General features: G+C 38.9%; 1 protein-coding gene across 1 annotated transcript; it reads right to left on the bottom strand.

Annotated features, from left to right (window-relative positions):
- Positions 1–254: 254 nt before the first annotated feature.
- Positions 255–1,724, bottom strand: LOC110933757 (cell surface glycoprotein 1-like). The gene has a single exon (XM_022176964.1). It carries the CDS (start codon positions 1,722–1,724, stop codon positions 255–257), a length of 1,470 nt encoding a protein of 489 aa, XP_022032656.1.
- Between the last annotated feature and the right edge of the window lie 18,139 nt (positions 1,725–19,863).

Genomic DNA, 19,863 nt, shown 5'->3' with positions numbered 1-19,863 from the left:
ATGATATCATAGGGTCACATCACCCTCAAAAATACAAATCTGTCTACACATATCATATATAAAAAGTGTGGTCTCTCAAAAGTCTTCGTATGCTGGCTCAATCGTGACTTTCTCACCAAAAAGATCGACCTGCATCAAACCAAAAATATCTATGCTGATGGTGGAGGAGGAGGAAAATGAGAGAAAAGCAAGCGACGCATGTGCAACCAGTCCCCCTCTAAGGCATGACAGACACGCAACAAATAGGCAATCTGCTACTCAGATGTCAAGAAACGAACGTCTGAATCGGGGGAAAGCGGATGAGAAGTGTGTGGTGCTGCAAAGGGGGTCTGACAGTGACAAGGCAGACGTGGAGCTCTCTCCAACTCCTGAATACGACGGCTCAGGGCGTCCTGCTGTAGCTGCAGCGACGCAAGTATATCCTCCGTAGTGTACCCCACATGAAATGGGTGGTACGGGTCAGATAATGGCATAACATGGGGCGTAGTCCACAAAAATGGCTCGCTCGATGGTATGAAAGATGGTGCAGTAGGTGGTGCAGCATTAGGAAACTGGGACATAAAAGGAAATGATGACGGTACAGGTGGAACAGAAACAGGCGGCTGCCTCGATGAACCCTTTCCAGGACGAGGTGGCGGTATGTCCTGGAGGAATGTGATGGGAAGATCAATGCGATGGACGTCAGTGGTGTGTGGGTGAAACAATGGAATATCCGTAGGTATAGAAACAGGTGCTACGGGAGGAGTGACAGGTAGCACAAACGGTGCGTAATCGTCATCATCCTCGATCCACCCGTTACGGGTGTCAGCATAACGAGGATCTATGTGAGCGGCGAAAGGTGCATGGTCAACCAATACCGACACAGGATCAGGTAAAGGTACATCGACGACAGGATCATCCACCACTGGTGGAGCAACAACGGGAAAGTCAGCAATGGGTGGTGCAATGGCTGGTGCATCATCAAGAACAGGGTCGTGCTCTGGTGCAGGATCAAGGGCAACAACAGGCTCTGGGGCCATGACAGGCTCGGGGTCAACAAGGTCCATATCAAAATCGGCAGGGATGTCAAACAACGGATCAATGGGAGCTACGGGCGCCTCTAAGGGCTGGTCCATATGAATAAACTCGATCTCGTGATCAGGATCGAAGTCAGGAGGAAAAATTGGATCAAAATCGTCATCGATCTCGTGGTCAAACTCAAACTCGTGTGACGGACCAGGTGCAGCTGACATCGCCACGTCGGGGTCAGCGTCAGGAGAGTGATGCTGCACACCCTGGTTGTGCAGGGACGCGGATGACACAGATTCCAACGAATCTGGGACAGGTGAACCAAGAGGAAGCTCCTCTACAGGGGCCTCAGCAGCAGGAAGGACAGCATCAGCATCAATTGGGGCCCCGCCCTCATAGTCGTCCTCAGGGGGACCCTCTTCGAACAGATCAATGTCGTCATCAGATACGATATCGAGTGGCACATCCACCACGGGGAAAGCAGCAAGCGGAACGGGAGCAGTGATCACCGCAAGAGGTAGATCCCCGGCAGGAACGCCATCAGCAGGCTGAATCTCAACTCCGATGTCTGGCAAAGCGAACGGCTGAAAATCATCATCATCTGTACTCGTGGTGTCTGACGTATACACGTCTCCTTCTGATGGTATCTCATCGTCTGACACAACTGCCATAAGGTCCACTGTGTCCGATACTCCCGTGTCGGAAGAAGAAACCATGGTTTCTGTAACACAACCACACATATGCACACATATTAACATGAAATCAAATAAACATGTAAGTCACAATAGAGGAAACAAGTATTTCTCCTAGTCTCCCTCGACTACCCTCCCAGCCTCTCAGACTGAACTTCCTAGCCTCTCAGACTAACTCCCTGGTCTCTAAGACCAACCTCCCAGTCTCTAAGACTAAACCTCCCCAATCTCTAAGATTGAACCCTTCAGTCTCTAAGACTGAACCTCCCTCAGCCTCTAAGACTGAACCTCCCTAGCCTCTAAGGCTGAACTCCCTCAGTCTCTAAGACTGAACCATGAATTTAAAAAAAAATGTATTTGTGCCTTTTTGTTTGTAAAAATGTTTTGTATCCTGGATCTGGACTTTTTAGTGTATGCAATGTAAAAATGTTTTCGTGAGAGCCCTAGTGATCATAGTCTAGACTCGAGAAAGAATCCTAGTTCGCTATGATCGAAGCTCTGATACCAAGCTGTCACACCCTGGCTTTTGCGGAAGCGTGGGTTTATTTGGTGTGACTTCTTAATACCATAGCACAATCATAACAATGCTATATGAAATAAAACACATGATAGTCATCCATTCATTAAGTTTTAAAAGTTACCACAACATCATTGTTTTGAAAGTCGACACATAAAACAAAATACAACCATGACATAATTAAAACATGTTCACATGACACCACAAAAGACTTGACTAAAAACATGGTTTAAGACTTGTAACCCGTCCAGGCAAGGGTCACACTTCCTAAACCTGGATGACATCATTATTTCCTATGCAGCTTGACACGATTGCATACTTCGCCAGATCCTCTAATTTCCTGAAATACATGTAGTTTGAAAAATCAATAAAAAATTGAGCGAGTTCATGTAAAAGTGAGTATGTATAAACCTTTCATGTATAAAAGTCCCTGGTATATAGCAATAAGGAAAAAGAGATCACCAATGGGTTGCAAAGCCACTGGTATGTGTGAGAAAGTGCAGGAAAACTCAAACCTAGCAAATTTATTACCGGGCTTCGGCTGGAAGACACAGTCACCTCTATGGGCCGCCCCGGCCTCACGGGTGTGGGCTTGCTACACCCAAATAGATCTATCACTCTTGTGTCCCTCGGTCCTAACAACGAGGATTAATGGCCTTAAGTGTTGTACCCACCCCTCACATGATCTAGTAGTAAACCCTCCCTACGCTAACCATACCATGTAAATAAATGTTTATAATAATTGTCGCATGTATTTCACCCCCGAAGTATAAAACTGAAAATAGTAAAGAGAAGATGGGGGACATGAACTCACTGAAGTGCGTATCCTGTAACGTCAATCCCAAACTCGATCTGCTGCGTGACGACCTACACGTACTAATGTCTATTAGACGAACGGGCCGTGCCTTGGCTTAGAGTTTAATGTTTTGAGTTGCGTTACTTTGATATTATACTTGTTAAAAATAATATTAATTATTTTAACTTAACTTTTGTATTTAGGAAAAATAGTTAGGTGACTGTTTCGTATCCACACTTCTTAGGTATTTTATATGTGTATTTCCTTCCCAAGGATGTGAGTATTTATACATGTACACTTTGTAATTCCGAAAATATATTTGAAGTCCCACTTAGAAAAATATACTTAAATTATTCGTCTAAAACATCATAATTCCAAAATATACATATTTTTCCCAAAAATATTATATTTACATCATAGATTTTCCAAAATAATATTTTACCAAAAGTATACGTATAAGAGTATTTTTCCGAAATATTACATAAGTAACGTTTTGGCGTTTCGTATTGCAATAATACTTGTGTAACTTAAATATTTATTTCGTGAGAGTTTTGGTATTATTTTGGAGTCGAAATTTTATGGTATATAGTAGTTATATTATTTTATCCTAAAAATAATATAACTAGTTCACAAAATAAACAAATAATCACACAAGGGTTTTAGTATATAAAATATATATTCTAAATATATATTTAAAAAATTTTATTTACGAAAATCAACCTCCGGCACTTAGTATTTTGTAATAAAAATCATGGCGAAGTTTATTTTGAAACCCAAGTTAAAAATATATTTGTAAACACTTACTAGAAAAATATTTTCTAAGTGTTGAATTTTTTAAAAATTTCGCCAGAGTTTCCTTTGTAAATGGAGGCGTCCATGCTTACTAGCATATCATTTTCTTTTGTAAAATCATTAAATCAATTATCAATCATCAACATACAACCTTTATTTATCAAACTTTGTCAAAAATAAGCATAAACTATAAACTCATGAACTTGAAAATTTATAAAAACATGTAGTAACTTACTAACACACTTAGTAAGTCTTGTTACCTTCCAAAATGTGATTAGTTCTTTCAAAACTTCATTTTTAAAGAGTTTGAACATTTACAACTTCTAGTCATATTTTCTAAAAATATTTCTTTGTGAAATTTTCTTATTACACAAGTGTTTCTACACTTGTTTACTCACCAAAAAATGTGTTTAGTTTATGTAAGATCCAAGTTTTAACAAAACTCACACTTTTCACTTGGTTCTTTCAAAAAACCACTCATGGATCTTTAGATCTACAAGATTACATCCTATTTTGATCTTTATTTTTCAAGAAAACATGTATTTATTCAAGTTCATAGTTTATGTGTGGATGATTCCATCATCCACAACATTTTTTACTTTCACATCTTGCTAGTTCATGTTTTTAAGCATGATCTAGCAAGTCCATATGATGATCCATATCATTTTTACTAACTAACAACATTCAATAAACATAACAACACAAAAATAACATGATTTCATCACCATTTTAACCATACTTCATCACTAGTTAGTTTATGTTCCAAGACTTGTTTAGGTTTCTTTAGAGTTCTTATCATTTCATCATTCTTTTACTATTAACCATCAAAAATATGAAGAGGATGAAGATCTAAGACACTTACTACTAGCACAAGGCTAGGGGAGTTCAAGAGTGTAAAAGTGATGGTTAAAAGAAAATGAGAGCGGTCCTTGAGCTTCAGAACACACCAAGCTTGCTTGTATGATCCCTAGCACCTTTGGATGTATGTGGATTGCTTGGGACGAAGCTTGAAGGTGGTGATGGATGGTGTGGTGGTTTTGGCCGATCAAGAAGAAGAGAGGAGGAGAAGAGTGAAGTTTGAGTTGTAGAGAATGAATGAGAGGTTATAACTCTTGTGCCATTATATAATCCAACTTCACCATTAACCTTTGTGTATAATGTTCTATTATCCAACAACATGATCCAATATAATATTCAACTAAATCCATGGGTGGGGACACCCATGGTGACCGTTTCCAAGGGGGGGGGGGGGTGGTATAGGGTTGGGTTTCAATGATATAGTTACAATCTAGTTAGGAAGTTAAGTGATAAAGTTAGTGTGTTATGAGTGTTATTAATTATATAGTGTGCTAGGGTGTTCGGGGACCCTAACTAGCTCAGAAAAATAAAAACAATGTGTTTGGCACTATAACTATCACCTAGTGACGCAGTTTTATGGTCCTCACCTCCCTACACTCCCTACTATTGTAGTATTCTATCTCTGGCTCATTGTGACACCTGTGTCACCACGACCATCAAACAAATACCAAGCCGATGAGATATTTTATTTCATACTTGGGATCTTGTATAAATATGTGTATCTTTTGCACATATCAATTCTTGTTCAATTTCAAACTTTATGTCGCTTTCTGGAGAATTATACGCAAACTGGTGCGTAAACGTACTCAGTTTAAATGCGACAAATACTCCGGAACATCAACATATACTTAACATACCTTAAATAACCTTCACATAACTTAGAAATAAGTTTTGAAAGCTTTGGTATGGCAAAAACAAGTTAATTCGCTTACAGGGACTAAACTTGACAAACTGCGGAAGTATGCCAATTTGAACTGTAACGAACATTCCGGAACATGTCCATAAGTTAAACATACCCTAAATATCCTTTACATTGCTTAGAAATAGGCTTTGAGGGGTTTGGTATGCTAAAATAAACTTTTGGATCATTCAGGGGCTAAAAGCGTCAAAAAGTGCACAAGTTTGCACTTTCGGGCATAACTTACGTTCTGAATACATCCGGACATCCAAAAATTTATGTAAGCATCCTAATATTATGCCTTAGTGTTTGGCATGAGAAAAATCCATTCGTCGCGTCATTTGGATTGTTTTTCGCGCTTATGCGCATTCCGTCGTAATTAACCGAACATCGCGATCGTACGGCCAAACGAGCCAACATCCGACATATTTCTGAGCATTTTTCATGTCCACAATGTTTAGGCATCATTTTAGGGCCTTAAAGTTGGCTTTACGGGCCTTAGAAATGTCAGAAATGGCTTAAATACGCAACAAGGACCAAAACTGCCATTTTTAAAAGTATGTGCAGATCAGACAGGCCCAGGCGGCCCGCCTGAGTTTTGGCAGATCCTGATGCGGGCCGCATGGCCCCTTCAGTAACAGAAAATTTGTTTTCTGGATAATATTGGCCTTTCGAACGCACCAAAGGGCAATGCCCTTTCACCCAATCAAGAGCCAAGGGCCATTTTCAGTAACCACAACATTTTAACAAGTGGACGCTCAAGATCGTGGCACGATATTCAAGAAACGATCCTAACGGCTCTACTTTTCCTATAAATACCCCCCCCCTTTTATGTAAAACCCACAAAAATCTAATCAAAATGCTCTAAGTTGATGCCATTGCTTCATACCTGAGCTCTTTGATCTAGATTAGCATTCGGGGACCCTCCGTAAGTATTCTTTCGTTCTTTTATTCGCTTTTCGAGTCCGAAAGTCAACGTTTTGTTGACTTTCTGCATTGACCAGCCTATGGTCAACACGAAGTTCATTAGAACTTCATAACGTGAGCGTGATCACGATGGTTATAGTCCGTAGTGACTATACCTACTGATTACCACGTTATCTAGGCTCAGTGAGGAGTCGTAGTTTCGGCCAAAATGCGCATTCTTGCATATTTTGTAACCAAACTACTCGTGAGCATCAAAGCCGTTTGCTTTGATGCCAAACCTGTTTTCTAAACTTAGTTAAGCATGTTCTAACATGCTTAGCTCGTCACTTTTAGTATAGTGCTTATATAGGGTCGTAAGGTAAGCGATCTAAACCATCGCTTATACTTTTGAACCCGACCCATTTGGTCGATCAGGAGGATCCGACCAAACACATTAGGTGACCATAGCTATAACCTTCCGAGGTTATACCTTGTGGTCACGATGTTAGGCGTTCCAGACGCGTTCTACGCGAACGACGCATAAGGTAGCATAAGCTACCTAAACGGGTCGTAATGGGTCGCAAGCACTTAGGTTAGGTTTCATTTTAGTATGTAGGCTTTGTTAAACCATATTACACAAGTCTCCATACTCGTTTGGTTTACGAACCCGCATACTATCCGATCCTTCCGATTTTGGCCCGGTATATTAATGTAGCTACCTATTAGGTGCCGTTTGATATACCGTGATCTCTAGCATTATCTGGTTATTATACAAGAACTCCGAAGCAATCTCAGGTGAGTACATTGAACCCCTCTTTTACTGTTTTCCAAACTGTTTTGGGGTGAAACACATGTGCCTACTTGTTACTTTCATGCTTTCCGGTTTTCACATCATATACTTGCTATGTTCGATAGTACATATATAGTACATGATTTCATTGTGTTTATGCTATGTATGACCATTGTGTGCATACTTAGCACATCACTTTGCAATACATTTCATGCTATGTATGCCCATCGTGTGCGTACTTAGTACATTGCTTCACATTACATTTCATGCTATGTATGCCCATTGTGTGCGTACTTAGTACATTGCTTTACATTACATTACATGCTATGTATGCCTATTGTGTGCGTACTTAGTACATTGCTTTACATTTCATGCTATGTATGCCCATTGTGTGCGTACTTAGTACATTGCTCTACATTACATGCTATGTATGCCCATTGTGTGCGTACTTAGTACATTGTTATACATTACATTTCATGCTATATATGCCCATTGTGTGCATACTTAGTACATGGTTTTACATTGCATTTCTGTTGCATATGCTCATCCAGCATATGAACACATTATGCTACATTTTGAACCGTTGTAACCATTTGACTATGTGAACCGTCTTACCCCTTTGATTACATGAACCGTCTGTAACCATTGAACCGTGTGAACCAGTTATATCTGTTGACATGATTTACATTTGACAATAGACATTTGACTATACATGAACATTTCCACAATTGTTAAACATTTCATCTTGATGGTTTGGTTTGAGTAAGTGATTAAGTAACGAGGCGTGTGTAATATAATACAAGCATGGTGGATACGCCGCTGGTACTTCCTATATATAAGTGTTTGTATGGTATTACATACCGTAACGTTATTTGAATCATTTCAATTTGAGACATATGACATTTTATACAAATAACACACTTTTCACGAGACATTGTTTTACAAACGACTTATCTTATACAAACTCATTTTACATGGTTATCCGTTTAACCATACAGTGTTCTCTTATTTATACATATCATCTGATCTTATCGTTTTTCAAATGATTTACAAGACAAAGCAAATTACAAGGTTCATGACTAAACATTTTCTCGAACATAAGTCATGAATTCTGTTTTCACAAAACCAATGTATCTCACAGGCATTTTTATGCTGACGTACCTATTTTCACATGTGTTTTCAGGAGATGATGCATAGGACTTATCAAGACATACTTAGGCGGACCTGTGCCTTAGTGACTTAAAACGAGACAAGAACTAGTTAATTTATGTTATGTACTCTTTGGTTATTGTTTAAACAATGTATACTTTCATAGTTGATTAATAAAACGAAACCTCATTTGCCATGGATTTGAAATAATTGATTCTGTTACAACACTCCCCGACGTTTCCGCCACGTTTTGTATGTTCTACGCGGTCGGGGTGTGACAGAAAAGTTGGTATCAGAGCCAATGGTTATAGGGAATTAGGTTATTAGTAATACTTTGACCTAGTCTATAACCTTCCTAGGACCTAACGCGAGTTTACTTGCGTTTAGTCATAAAACAATACCGTCGCCTATCCTTAGGCGACGACCACAACAAGAACATAAATTTCAAAACCGCTTTGAAAACTAATCATCTGTTCTATGATGATTGATTACTAGGTTTTGAACCTTCTGTTATAAGGTTTTGAACCCCTTTGAATTTTCAAAACTCTCGTCGAAGTTTTGGGTCCTAAATAGTGTGAACACGTGCAAACTGGAAGAGTGAATGCCTGTACCCCGGGTTTTCTGTCTAAGGTTAGAGTGTTCGTACAAATCCACATAATCGGACCAGTCACTCTTACCTGGGAACTCTTGGGGTGAGTGTCCACTTATAGGCGAGCATGTCTTCGCGATACACTATGAGGATCTATTTGCTTTGATTCAGCCTTGGTGTTGTTTGTTTTGCTTCGTGGATTCAAACAAATGACCATCAACCATGATTATGGCTGGTAATTGTAATATCCTATTCTTACCCAATGCCATTTCATTTGCTTTCTTTCTTGTTTCTCTTTTAGAATGCCTCCTCGACGCGAAAACCAGATAGCGACTGCCGAACTGGCAGAGATCATTTCACAGCAAATGGCTGCTCAATTCCCAAACCTCTTTGCTCAATGGAACCAAGCCAACAACAACAATAATGCCCCCTGCAACTTCAAGACGTTCAACTCAGCTAAGCCATCCAAGTTTTCTGGGTCTCAAGGAGCGACTGCACTTCTGCAATGGTTCGAGAGTTTAGAGAACACCTTCAGACATGTTCAATGTACAAACGAGCGAAAGGTAGAATTCGCATCTAGCGTTTTTGAGAAACGAGCTTTGACATGGTGGAATGGTGTGATGAGAGATAGGGGTGCCGATGTGGCACTGGCTCAAACATGGCAAGAGCTTCGAGCTCTGATGATGAAGGAATTCTGTCCTCGTCATGAGATCAGGGCCTTGGAAACGGAGTTCGACAATCTTAAGCAAGTTAGCGGTGAGCATCGAGCCTACACGAACCATTATGAGGAGTTAAGTTTGTTATGCCCGGATATGGTTACACCTTTGGATAAGGCAATCGAAAAGTACATTGATGGCCTCCCTGACTCAATACAAGACATTGTGACTGGTAGCAACCCTACTACAGTTAGACAGGCCATTGAGTTATCTGCAACCTTGACTGAATCAAAGATCAGGAAAGGTAAACTTTTCCGAAAAGGTGACAAGAAACCGGTCGGGGAATCGAACCCAATCGAGGAATCAAAGACCATGGATGCACAGACTGAATCCCCTAAGAAGTCAAAGAAGCGGAAGGCTTCTCAGAACTTCGCCGTGGTCGCTCACAATGGTCAAGCCGTCCCCAACCAACCAGCTCAACCCCCTGCTAGAAAACCATACAATGGAACAGCACCCTTGTGCAACCAATGTAGCCTCCATCATCACGCCAACGTACAGTGCCACAAATGCCAAACTTGTGGGCTTATAGGCCACACAGCAAGAGTCTGCCCAACCGCAGCTACGCCAAACCAAGCTGGCAACAATCCTGCTCAAGGTCGTTTTCTACCAAGCTCTTGTTTCAACTGTGGTGAGATGGGTCATTTTCGAAGAAATTGCCCAAGGCTTGCTAATGCAAATCCAACACAGGGATAAGTATCTGACTGACTAGAAGACAACATCGTTTAGAAATAATCACGTCTTATGTATTATTTTCTTTTGTTGTCAAGGTCCAAGAAACAGTTGTTATCGTTGTTTATAAATAAATCTTTTATTTACATTGCAATGTATTTCTGTGGTTGCATGTATAAACGACATATCCCTTACAATACCGACAATCAAAGAACCGTATTCCTTGAAGAACAAACTACCCCCAAAATTCTCCCATTCTATGACCTCTTGCGTCTTCCACAAAATTCCTAAGAACCCGTTTATTCTAAGGAAACGAAGTACAAAGCGCAAGTTACAACATGAGACGAATACCCAAGGTACCACTATAAATCCTTAATAGGGTACCTAAGGATTTCCGGTAAGTTCTTAATTGTTGTATACCTTAATTCGAATGTGATGATTCCTTGTAATCAAAAATCGAATTTTGGGAGATCTTCCTATCTTCTCAGATAGATTCCAGTGAACATTGAGACCTGTCGACTGGTTTCCATATCCGTGTTCAATCAATAACAAGTTAATAACAAATTATAATCAAGTTAAACAATTATGTGACTTTGTGCTTATGTGTTCCCGTATGTGTTGTTGTGTGATCCAAATTATGTTATCCAAATCCTCGTAGAATCTCACATATCCTTGTACAAGAGATTTATAGTAGGATACCCAAAGGTATTACTTAAAATCCTCAATGGACTTCTATGTTATAATTAAGTCCCTCGGATTATAAAGTACTACTTCATAATTAGACCCCTTGAGTGGTCTAGTTAAACAGATTGATCCAAAAACCTGGTTAGGGATATCATGTGATGATATAGCTGAAAGGACTCCTTGGTGGCCTAACTAAAAAGGTCCCCTGTCGATCTAATTAAGAAGGACCAGATGGAAGTCTAGTCACCCTCATCACAAATTTGATATCCTTCCCCAAAACATTACAAAACAAACTGTGCGGACTGTGCAAGGGATTACGTAATTATGGATGCATACATAATTATGGAATTTAGTGCACAGAAACCACAACAAGTTCTGTCATGTGTCTAGAGTTAACTCTATTCATTTCCAACTCTGATGAAGCAACCGTTGAAAATGACTCCGTTAATTCATTTTCGTTTCTAACGATTTATCCGTTGGGGAAATGAATATCCTTTGTGTAATCCTTCATTTCCAACTCTGATGAAGCAACCGTTGAAAATGACTCCGTTAGTTCATTTTCGTTTCTGAAGATTTATCCGTTGAGGAAATGAATATCCGTTGTGTAATCCTTCATTTCCAACTCTGAGGAAGCAACCGTTGAAAATGACTCCGTTAGTTCATTTTCGTTTCTGAAGATTTACCCGTTGATGAAATGAATATCCGTTGTGTAATCCCTCATTTCCAACTCTGAGGAAGCAACCATTGAAAATGACTCCGTTAGTTCATTTTCGTTTCTGAAGATTTACCCGTTGAGGAAATGAATATCCGTTGTGTAATCCCTCATTTCCAACTCTGATGAAGCAACCGTTGAAAATGACTCCGTTAGTTCATTTTCGTTTCTGAAGATTTATCCGTTGAGGAAATAAATATCCGTTGTGTAATCCTTCATTTCCAACTCTGAGGAAGCAACCGTTGAAAATGACTCCGTTAGTTCATTTTCGTTTCTGAAGATTTACCCGTTAAGGAAATGAATATCCGTTGTGTTATCCGTTGTGTAATCCTTCATTTCCAACTCTGAGGAAGCAACCGTTGAAAATGACTCCGTTAGTTCATTTTCGTTTCTGAAGATTTACCCGTTGAGGAAATGAATATCCGTTGTGTAATCCCTCATTTCCAACTCTGAGGAAGCAACCATTGAAAATGACTCCGTTAGTTCATTTTCGTTTCTGAAGATTTACCCGTTGAGGAAATAAATATCCGTTGTGTAATCCCTCATTTCCAACTCTGAGGAAGCAACCATTGAAAATGACTCCGTTAGTTCATTTTCGTTTCTGAAGATTTACCCGTTGAGGAAATGAATATCCGTTGTGTAATCCCTCATTTCCAACTCTGAGGAAGCAACCATTGAAAATGACTCCGTTAGTTCATTTTCGTTTCTGAAGATTTACCCGTTGAGGAAATAAATATCCGTTGTGTAATCCTTCATTTCCAACTCTGATGAAACAACCGTTGAAAATGACTCCGTTAGTTCATTTTCGTTTCTGACGATTTACCCATTGAGGAAATCAATATCCGTTGTGTAACCCTTCATTTCCAACTCTGATGAAGCAACCGTTGAAAATGACTCCGTTAGTTCATTTTCGTTTCTGACGATTTATCCGTTGAGGAAATCAATATCCGTTGTGTAATCATTCATTTCCATTTCTGATGAAGCAACCATTGAAAATGACTCCGTCTGTTCATTTTTAGTTTCTGAAGATTTGTCCGTTGAGAAAATGAACATCCGTTTGCTTATTCCGTCATTTCCATTTCTGAAGAATACTCGTTGAGGAAAATGACTCCGTCTGTTCATATTCGTTTCTGAGGAATGACCGTTAAGGAAATGACAGGATATTGCCTTGCATATCGCTGATGGTTATTTGGCAGAGTCACAAATAGACTCCTACGAATAAATTTCGGGACGAAATTTCCTAAAGTAGGGGAGACTGTGACACCTGTGTCACCACGACCATCAAACAAATACCAAGCCGATGAGATATTGTATTTCATAGTTGGGATCTTGTATAAATATGTGTATCTTTTGCACATATCAATTCTTGTTCAATTTCAAACTTTATGTCGCTTTCTGGAGAATTTACGCAAACTGGTGCGTAAACGTACTCAGTTTAAATGCGAAAAATACTCCGGAACATCAACATATACTTAACATACCTTAAATAACCTTCACATAATTTAGAAATAAGTTTTGAAGGCTTTGGTATGGCAAAAACAAGTTAATTCGCTTACAGGGACTAAACTTGACAAACTGCGAAAGTATGCCAATTTGAACTGTAACGAACATTCCGGAACATGTCCATAAGTTAAACATACCCTAAATATCCTTTACATTGCTTAGAAATAGGCTTTGAGGGGTTTGGTATGCTAAAATAAACTTTTGGATCATTCAGGGGCTAAAAGCGTCAAAAAGTGCACAAGTTTGCACTTTCGCGCATAACTTACGTTCTGAATACATCCGGACATCCAAAAATTTATGTAAGCATCCTAATATTATGCCTTAGTGTTTGGCATGAGAAAAATCCATTCGTCGCGTCATTTGGATCGTTTTTCGCGCTTATGCGCATTCCGTCGTAATTAACCGAACATCGCGATCGTACGGCCAAACGAGCCAACATCCGACATATTTCTGAGCATGTTTCATGTCCACAATGTTTAGGCATCATTTTAGGGCCTTAAAGTTGGCTTTACGGGCCTTAGAAGTGTCGGAAATGGCTTAAATACGCAACAGGGACCAAAACTGCCATTTTTAAAAGTATGTGCAGATCAGACAGGCCCAGGCGGCCCGCCTGAGTTTTGGCAGATCCTGATGCGGGCCGCATGGCCCCTTCAGTAACAGAAAAGTTGTTTTCTGGATAAGATTGGCCTTTCGAACGCACTAAAGGGCAATGCCCTTTCACCCAATCAAGAGCCAAGGGCCACTTTCAGTAACCACAACATTTTGACAAGTGGACGCTCAAGATCGTGGCACGATATTCAAGAAACGATCCTAACGGCTCTACTTTTCCTATAAATACCCCCCCCCCCCCCCTTTGATGTAAAACCCACAAAAATCTGATCAAAATGCTCTAAGTTGATGCCATTGCTTCATACCTAAGCTCTTTGATCTAGATTAGCATTCGGGGACCCTCCGTAAGTATTCTTTCGTTCTTTTATTCGCTTTTCGAGTCCGAAAGTCAACGTTTTGTTGACTTTCTGCATTGACCAGCTGTCACACCCCGACCACGTAAAACAACAAATCGTGGCGGAAACGTCGGGGAGTGTTGTAACAGAATCATTGTTTCACAACCATGGATCAAATAGTTTTGTTTTATTGAATTATTGAACTCAATGTTTTGATACAATTTAGATAAATACAAATAATTGTTTCTCAGTTTTAAGTCGCTAAGGCACAAGTCCATCCTATATGTAGCGTGCATCAACAATCATCACATAGCAGTACCTGAAACATATATGAAAATATGGTACGTCAGCATAAAAATGCCTGTGAGTAACATAGGATTTTGTGTATTAGATTCATGGCTTTAGATAATATGAGAAAAGGTTTTATGTTTTTCAAAATAGCCATGAATCTAATGTAAAAGTTTTGTTTCTGAAAATGTGTCGTTTTGGAAAACGGGTTTATAGTATAGACAAAAATATACTTTGGTTTTGAAAAGTTTGTACAAATAGTATATCATAGTATACTTTAGTTTTGAAATAGTTAAATGGATAGTATATCGAAATATACTTTAGTAATTAAAATAATAGTTTTGGTAGTATATCTCAAATATACTTTGGTTTAAGGATAAAAGTATTGGTAGTATATCAGATTATACTTTGGTTTGAAAATAGCATATCAAATATGCTTTGGTTTAAAAATAGCATATCAGTTATGCTTTGATAGTATATCAAATTATACTTTAGTTTATGAAATAACAAAGTAGGCAGTATATCAAACTATACTTTGGTAAACAGTAGCATATCAAACTATGCTTTGGGAAACAACAAAGTAGTATGTTAAAACATATGTTGGATTTTGTACTTAGTATATCAAAATATACTTTGGTAGATCACATTTGAGAGCACATCAAACTGTACTTTTGTAGTATATCAACATATACAAAGAGAGTGTGATTTGGTATTCATTCAAGCCTTAGTGTATCAAACTACACTTTGGAGACTATAGAAATACCATGAAGGCAATTTCTATTTGGTTAAAATTTGGTTTCTGACATTCCATACAACAGGAATGGGGTGTCTAGTCCTATAGCGCTATATCATACTACCAATCGGCTGGGTGAATGTGTAAAAATGGTACAATCCAACAATTTGTTTATTAAGTTTTGGAAAATCAGTGTTTAAACCATAGGTAATTGTTTAATTTGTCAAAAGAATATGTATTAAGCATGTGTAATCATATAGTTTAAAATCAGGAAAATAACAGATAGGCATATATGTTTCACCCCAAAACAATTGAAAACAGTAAAAGAGGGGACTATGTACTCACTTGAGATTGCAAGTATCCTTGATTAAGTGTCCTAACAAAGCTCGGGAAATCAAGGAATCAAGTGGCACCTAGTATGGATCACTATGTTAAACAATCGGATCCTAAATCGGAAGATAGGATAGAATGAAGTTCTATAAATCAAATGAGTATTGCAACTCATATGGCATGATTTAATAGACCTAACATTCTGATTTGGAAGTTTACCTAAGTGCTTTTGACCCGTTTCGACCCATTATGGTAGTATAAGCCACTATAATGCGTCGTTTGCGTAAAACTAGGTTCGGATGGTTAACTATGTGCTATGTCAAGTCTTACATGCCCAATTATCCCTAAACATGTTACTAATTCAGATTATATGTCAAAAATATGTTCACATAATCAAAATATGGATTTTAGCTTCAAAAGGGCATTTTGGTCATTTCCTATGGGCATACAAGCTAACTAGCATACGACTAACCAATCCTATGTGATCATAAGGTATAACCTCAGTGGTTATTCCCTATGCAACTATGATCACTAACTAAGCTTGGTCGGATCTTAAAGATCGACCAAATGGGTCGGGTTCGAAAGGCTAAGCGGTTGTTTAGACCGCTTACCTTACGACCCTAAACAAGCACTAATCTAATAGTGTCGAGTTAAACATGTCAAAACATGTCTAACCTACTGATTTGGTATCAAAACAAAGCGTTTTGATACCCTAAAGTAGTTCCGTTGCAAAATGCGTGCTAAAACGCATTTTGACCGAAACTTTGACTCGACACTACAACTAGTTAACGTGGTAATCAGCGGCTATAATCACGAAGGATTATAACTATCGTGATTACAATCACGTTTCAAAGTTCAATTGAACTTTGACTTGACCAATTGATGGTCAAAACCGAAAGTCAAACTGTTGGCCAAACGTTTGACTTTCTGCATTACATAAGGAAAAAGCCATAAAAAGAATGAAAGAAGCTCACTAAGGGTCCTTGCTATCTTTTCAACAAAGAAGACAAAGTCCCAAATGCTTGAGAGAGCTCCCAAGTCAGGTGTGAAGAAGAGAAAATGAGAATGAGCAATGAAACAATGAGAGGAGTGGGCTATTTATAGTTGTGGTGAGGCTCTAGGATCATTCCAAGTGGTTTGTTTAGCCATTAAGCAAGAAATCTTGACCCTCCAATTGTCACAAGCAGGTACAAAGCCTTGGTGACCACTTAAACTTGCTTAACACACCAAGAATTTACCAAAACAGCCCTTGAATTTGCAAACTGTTGCTGAAAACAGACTTTCTGCCCAGATGTGATCGTCGCGTAGCGCGACCATAAAGCCTTATGGTCGTCACGCTATGCGACGGTGTAGGCTGAACTTTCAAAGTTTGGCAGAAATGGTCCCTGCACGTGTTTAAAGCCTTTTTCGATGCGTTTAAACCCCTTTAACCTCATTTCAAGGCTCTAAAATGAAGTTAAAGTATAGGGGACTCAAAACATGCTCAAAAATATCTCGGATGTCGGTTCGTTTGATCGTACAATCGCGTTGTTCGGTTAATTACGACGGAAGTCGTAACGAACGCAAAATCGATCCAAATTAAGCGACGAATGGAATTTTTGCATGCCGATCACTAAAATAAAAATATTTTAGTGTGTACAAAAATTTTGGATGTTCAGATGTGGTCAGAACGTAAGATATGCGCGAAAATGCAAACTTACGCCGTTTTTGACACTTTTAGTCCCTGTAAGATCATATAAGCATGTTTTCGCACACCGAACCTATCAAAGCTTATTTCTAAGCTATGTTTAGGTTATATATGGTATGTTTAGCTTATGATCAAGTTCCGGACTATTCGTTACCTTACGAATCGGTATAGTTTCGCAGTTTGACGCAATTAGTCCCTGCGATCGAATAAACTTGTTTTTGCCCTACCAAACCTTCAAAAACTTATTTCTAAGTTATGTAAAGGTCATTTAAAGTATGTTAAGCCTATTTCACTATTCCGGAGTGTTTGTTGCGCTAAAACTGATTACGTCTACGCACCAGTGCGCATATAACTTTCCAGAAAGCGATTTAAAGCTCGGAATTGAACAAGAATTGATATGTGCAAAGGATACACATATTTATACAAATCCCAGGTATGAAACACAATGTTTCATAGGTTTGGCATTTGTTTGGTGTTCGTGGTGACACAGGTGTCACAGTCTCCCCTACTTTAGGAAATTTCGTCCCGAAATTTAATTCTAGAGGAAACTTGCGAAGACAACTGTGATCGTTTCGCTTTCAAATGAATCCTTCGTTTCCCAAGTAGAACTCTAGGTCACGTTTGGATTCTTAGCGAATCTGTTAACTGCCAAAATGTCGTTGTTGTAGTACCAAAAACATGGGGTTTTGAACAACGGATAGGAGAATGTTTCCTATGAAGACTATTATAGGAAACTTGTGTGTGCTCGAAATCAGAGTCGGAGAATGCAAAATAAGATTGACATTGGTCAAGGTCCAGGACTTCTAGCAATTTAAATAACGCTACTTTCTCAATGTAATAAGGAACACTTATATATAGGAAGTACCAGTGGCGTATCCACCATGCCCTTTTTACATTGTTCCCGTCTCGTTATTCTTATCACTATAGGTCTTAACACATGACAAAACTTGCTGTGGTTTCTGTGCACTGAATTCCATAATTACGTATGCATCCATAATTACGTAATTCCTTGCACAGTCCGCACAGTTCATCTCATAATGTGTAGGGTAAAATCAATCGAATAACCATGAAATGACTTGACTAGACCACCAAGGATCTTTTTAACTAGATCAATGAACGATCCTTTTAACCAGATCAATACATGATCTTCCTTAACTAGACCGTTGCATGATCTCTTTAAATAGACCACTTAAGGGATCTTTATAACTCGGAACCAAATAATCGTTTTGAATCAGCACTTTGAAATCCAAGGTTCTTACTATTTGCATAGAAGCCCCTTAAGGATTTAAGACAGTACTTTGAGTATCCTTCTGAGAATCTAACATATGAAAATACGGAAGATTCCACCAGGACTTAGATAACGAGCTTTGGAGTTACACATAAACACAAAATCACCAAATTGTGTATTCGTTAATTTAATTATTAGCTCGTTTGTGAATTTGAAGTACACTAGAAATCCAATCACGGACTTCCACTAGCACTTTAAAATATCCTCAAGAATCTAACTATGAAGATAGGAAGATCTTATAAGGATTTGGAATTTGTTTCTGTCGTGTTATAACATTCATATTAGGACACATAAAGAATCCAATCAAGGACTTACGACAGTACCTTTATCAAATCAAAGATTTGAAATGGTACTTCAAGTATCTGATTAAGAATTGCACCTGTACTTTGTTTCTTAAAAGAAACTAGTACTTAGGATTTTTGGGGAGATCACAAATGATCATAGAATGAAGGAACCACACGAGTAGCTTGTTCTGGAAAGAACATGGTTCTTTGGTGTCAATATTGTAGAGGTATGCCAACACATACATAATCATATCAGTTTTGGAAATAAAATTGGAATAACCATTTTATTTATAATAACTGAATTGTCTCAAATGTCAAAAGATAACAAACAAAGGAAATACAAAAGACTAATTGTTCACTGCTGCATTGTCGTTCACGTTTGCCTCGTTTATGTTAAATACTTGTCCACGTGCTGGATTTGCATTAACAATTTTTGGGCAATTGTTCCGGTAGTGAGTAAGATCACCACAGTTATAGCACGATCCAGGTGGAAACCGTGCTTGAACAGCAGCATGATTTGCAGCATTCTGGTTTTGGATAACATGACGGCAGGTTTCGACCAAATGTCCCAATCACCCACAGTGGGTACACTTGTGACACGGTGTCTGATTCACATGATGACGGTTGCATTTGTTGCACAAAGGTGCAGTACCAATATAGTTCTTCCTAGCACGAGGCTATGCTGGTAGATTTGGTGCAACCTGATCATTCTGAGCGACTACTGCGAAGTTTTGTGAAGCCTTACGCTTCTTCGACTTCTTAGAGGACTCGGTCTGTTTATCCTTTGGTTTATCTTGTGCTGTCTTGTCAGATGGTCTTGGATCGCCTTTTCGGAAAAGCTTACCCTTCCTGATTTGAGATTCAGTCAGGGTGGCAGATAGTTCAATGGCTTGTCTGACGGTAGTAGGGTTGCTACCAGTAACAATATCCTGAACTGGGTCAGGAAAACCATCGATGTATCTTTCAATCGCCTTATCCAAGGGCGTAACCATGGTAGGACATAACAGACTCAATTCCTCGTAACGATCAG

The sequence above is a fragment of the Helianthus annuus genome, chromosome 4 (assembly GCF_002127325.2).
Source record: "Helianthus annuus cultivar XRQ/B chromosome 4, HanXRQr2.0-SUNRISE, whole genome shotgun sequence".
Taxonomy (NCBI): domain Eukaryota; kingdom Viridiplantae; phylum Streptophyta; class Magnoliopsida; order Asterales; family Asteraceae; genus Helianthus; species Helianthus annuus.
The sequence above is the reverse complement of the archived record's forward strand: the minus strand, read 5'-3'. Positions and strand labels throughout refer to the sequence as shown.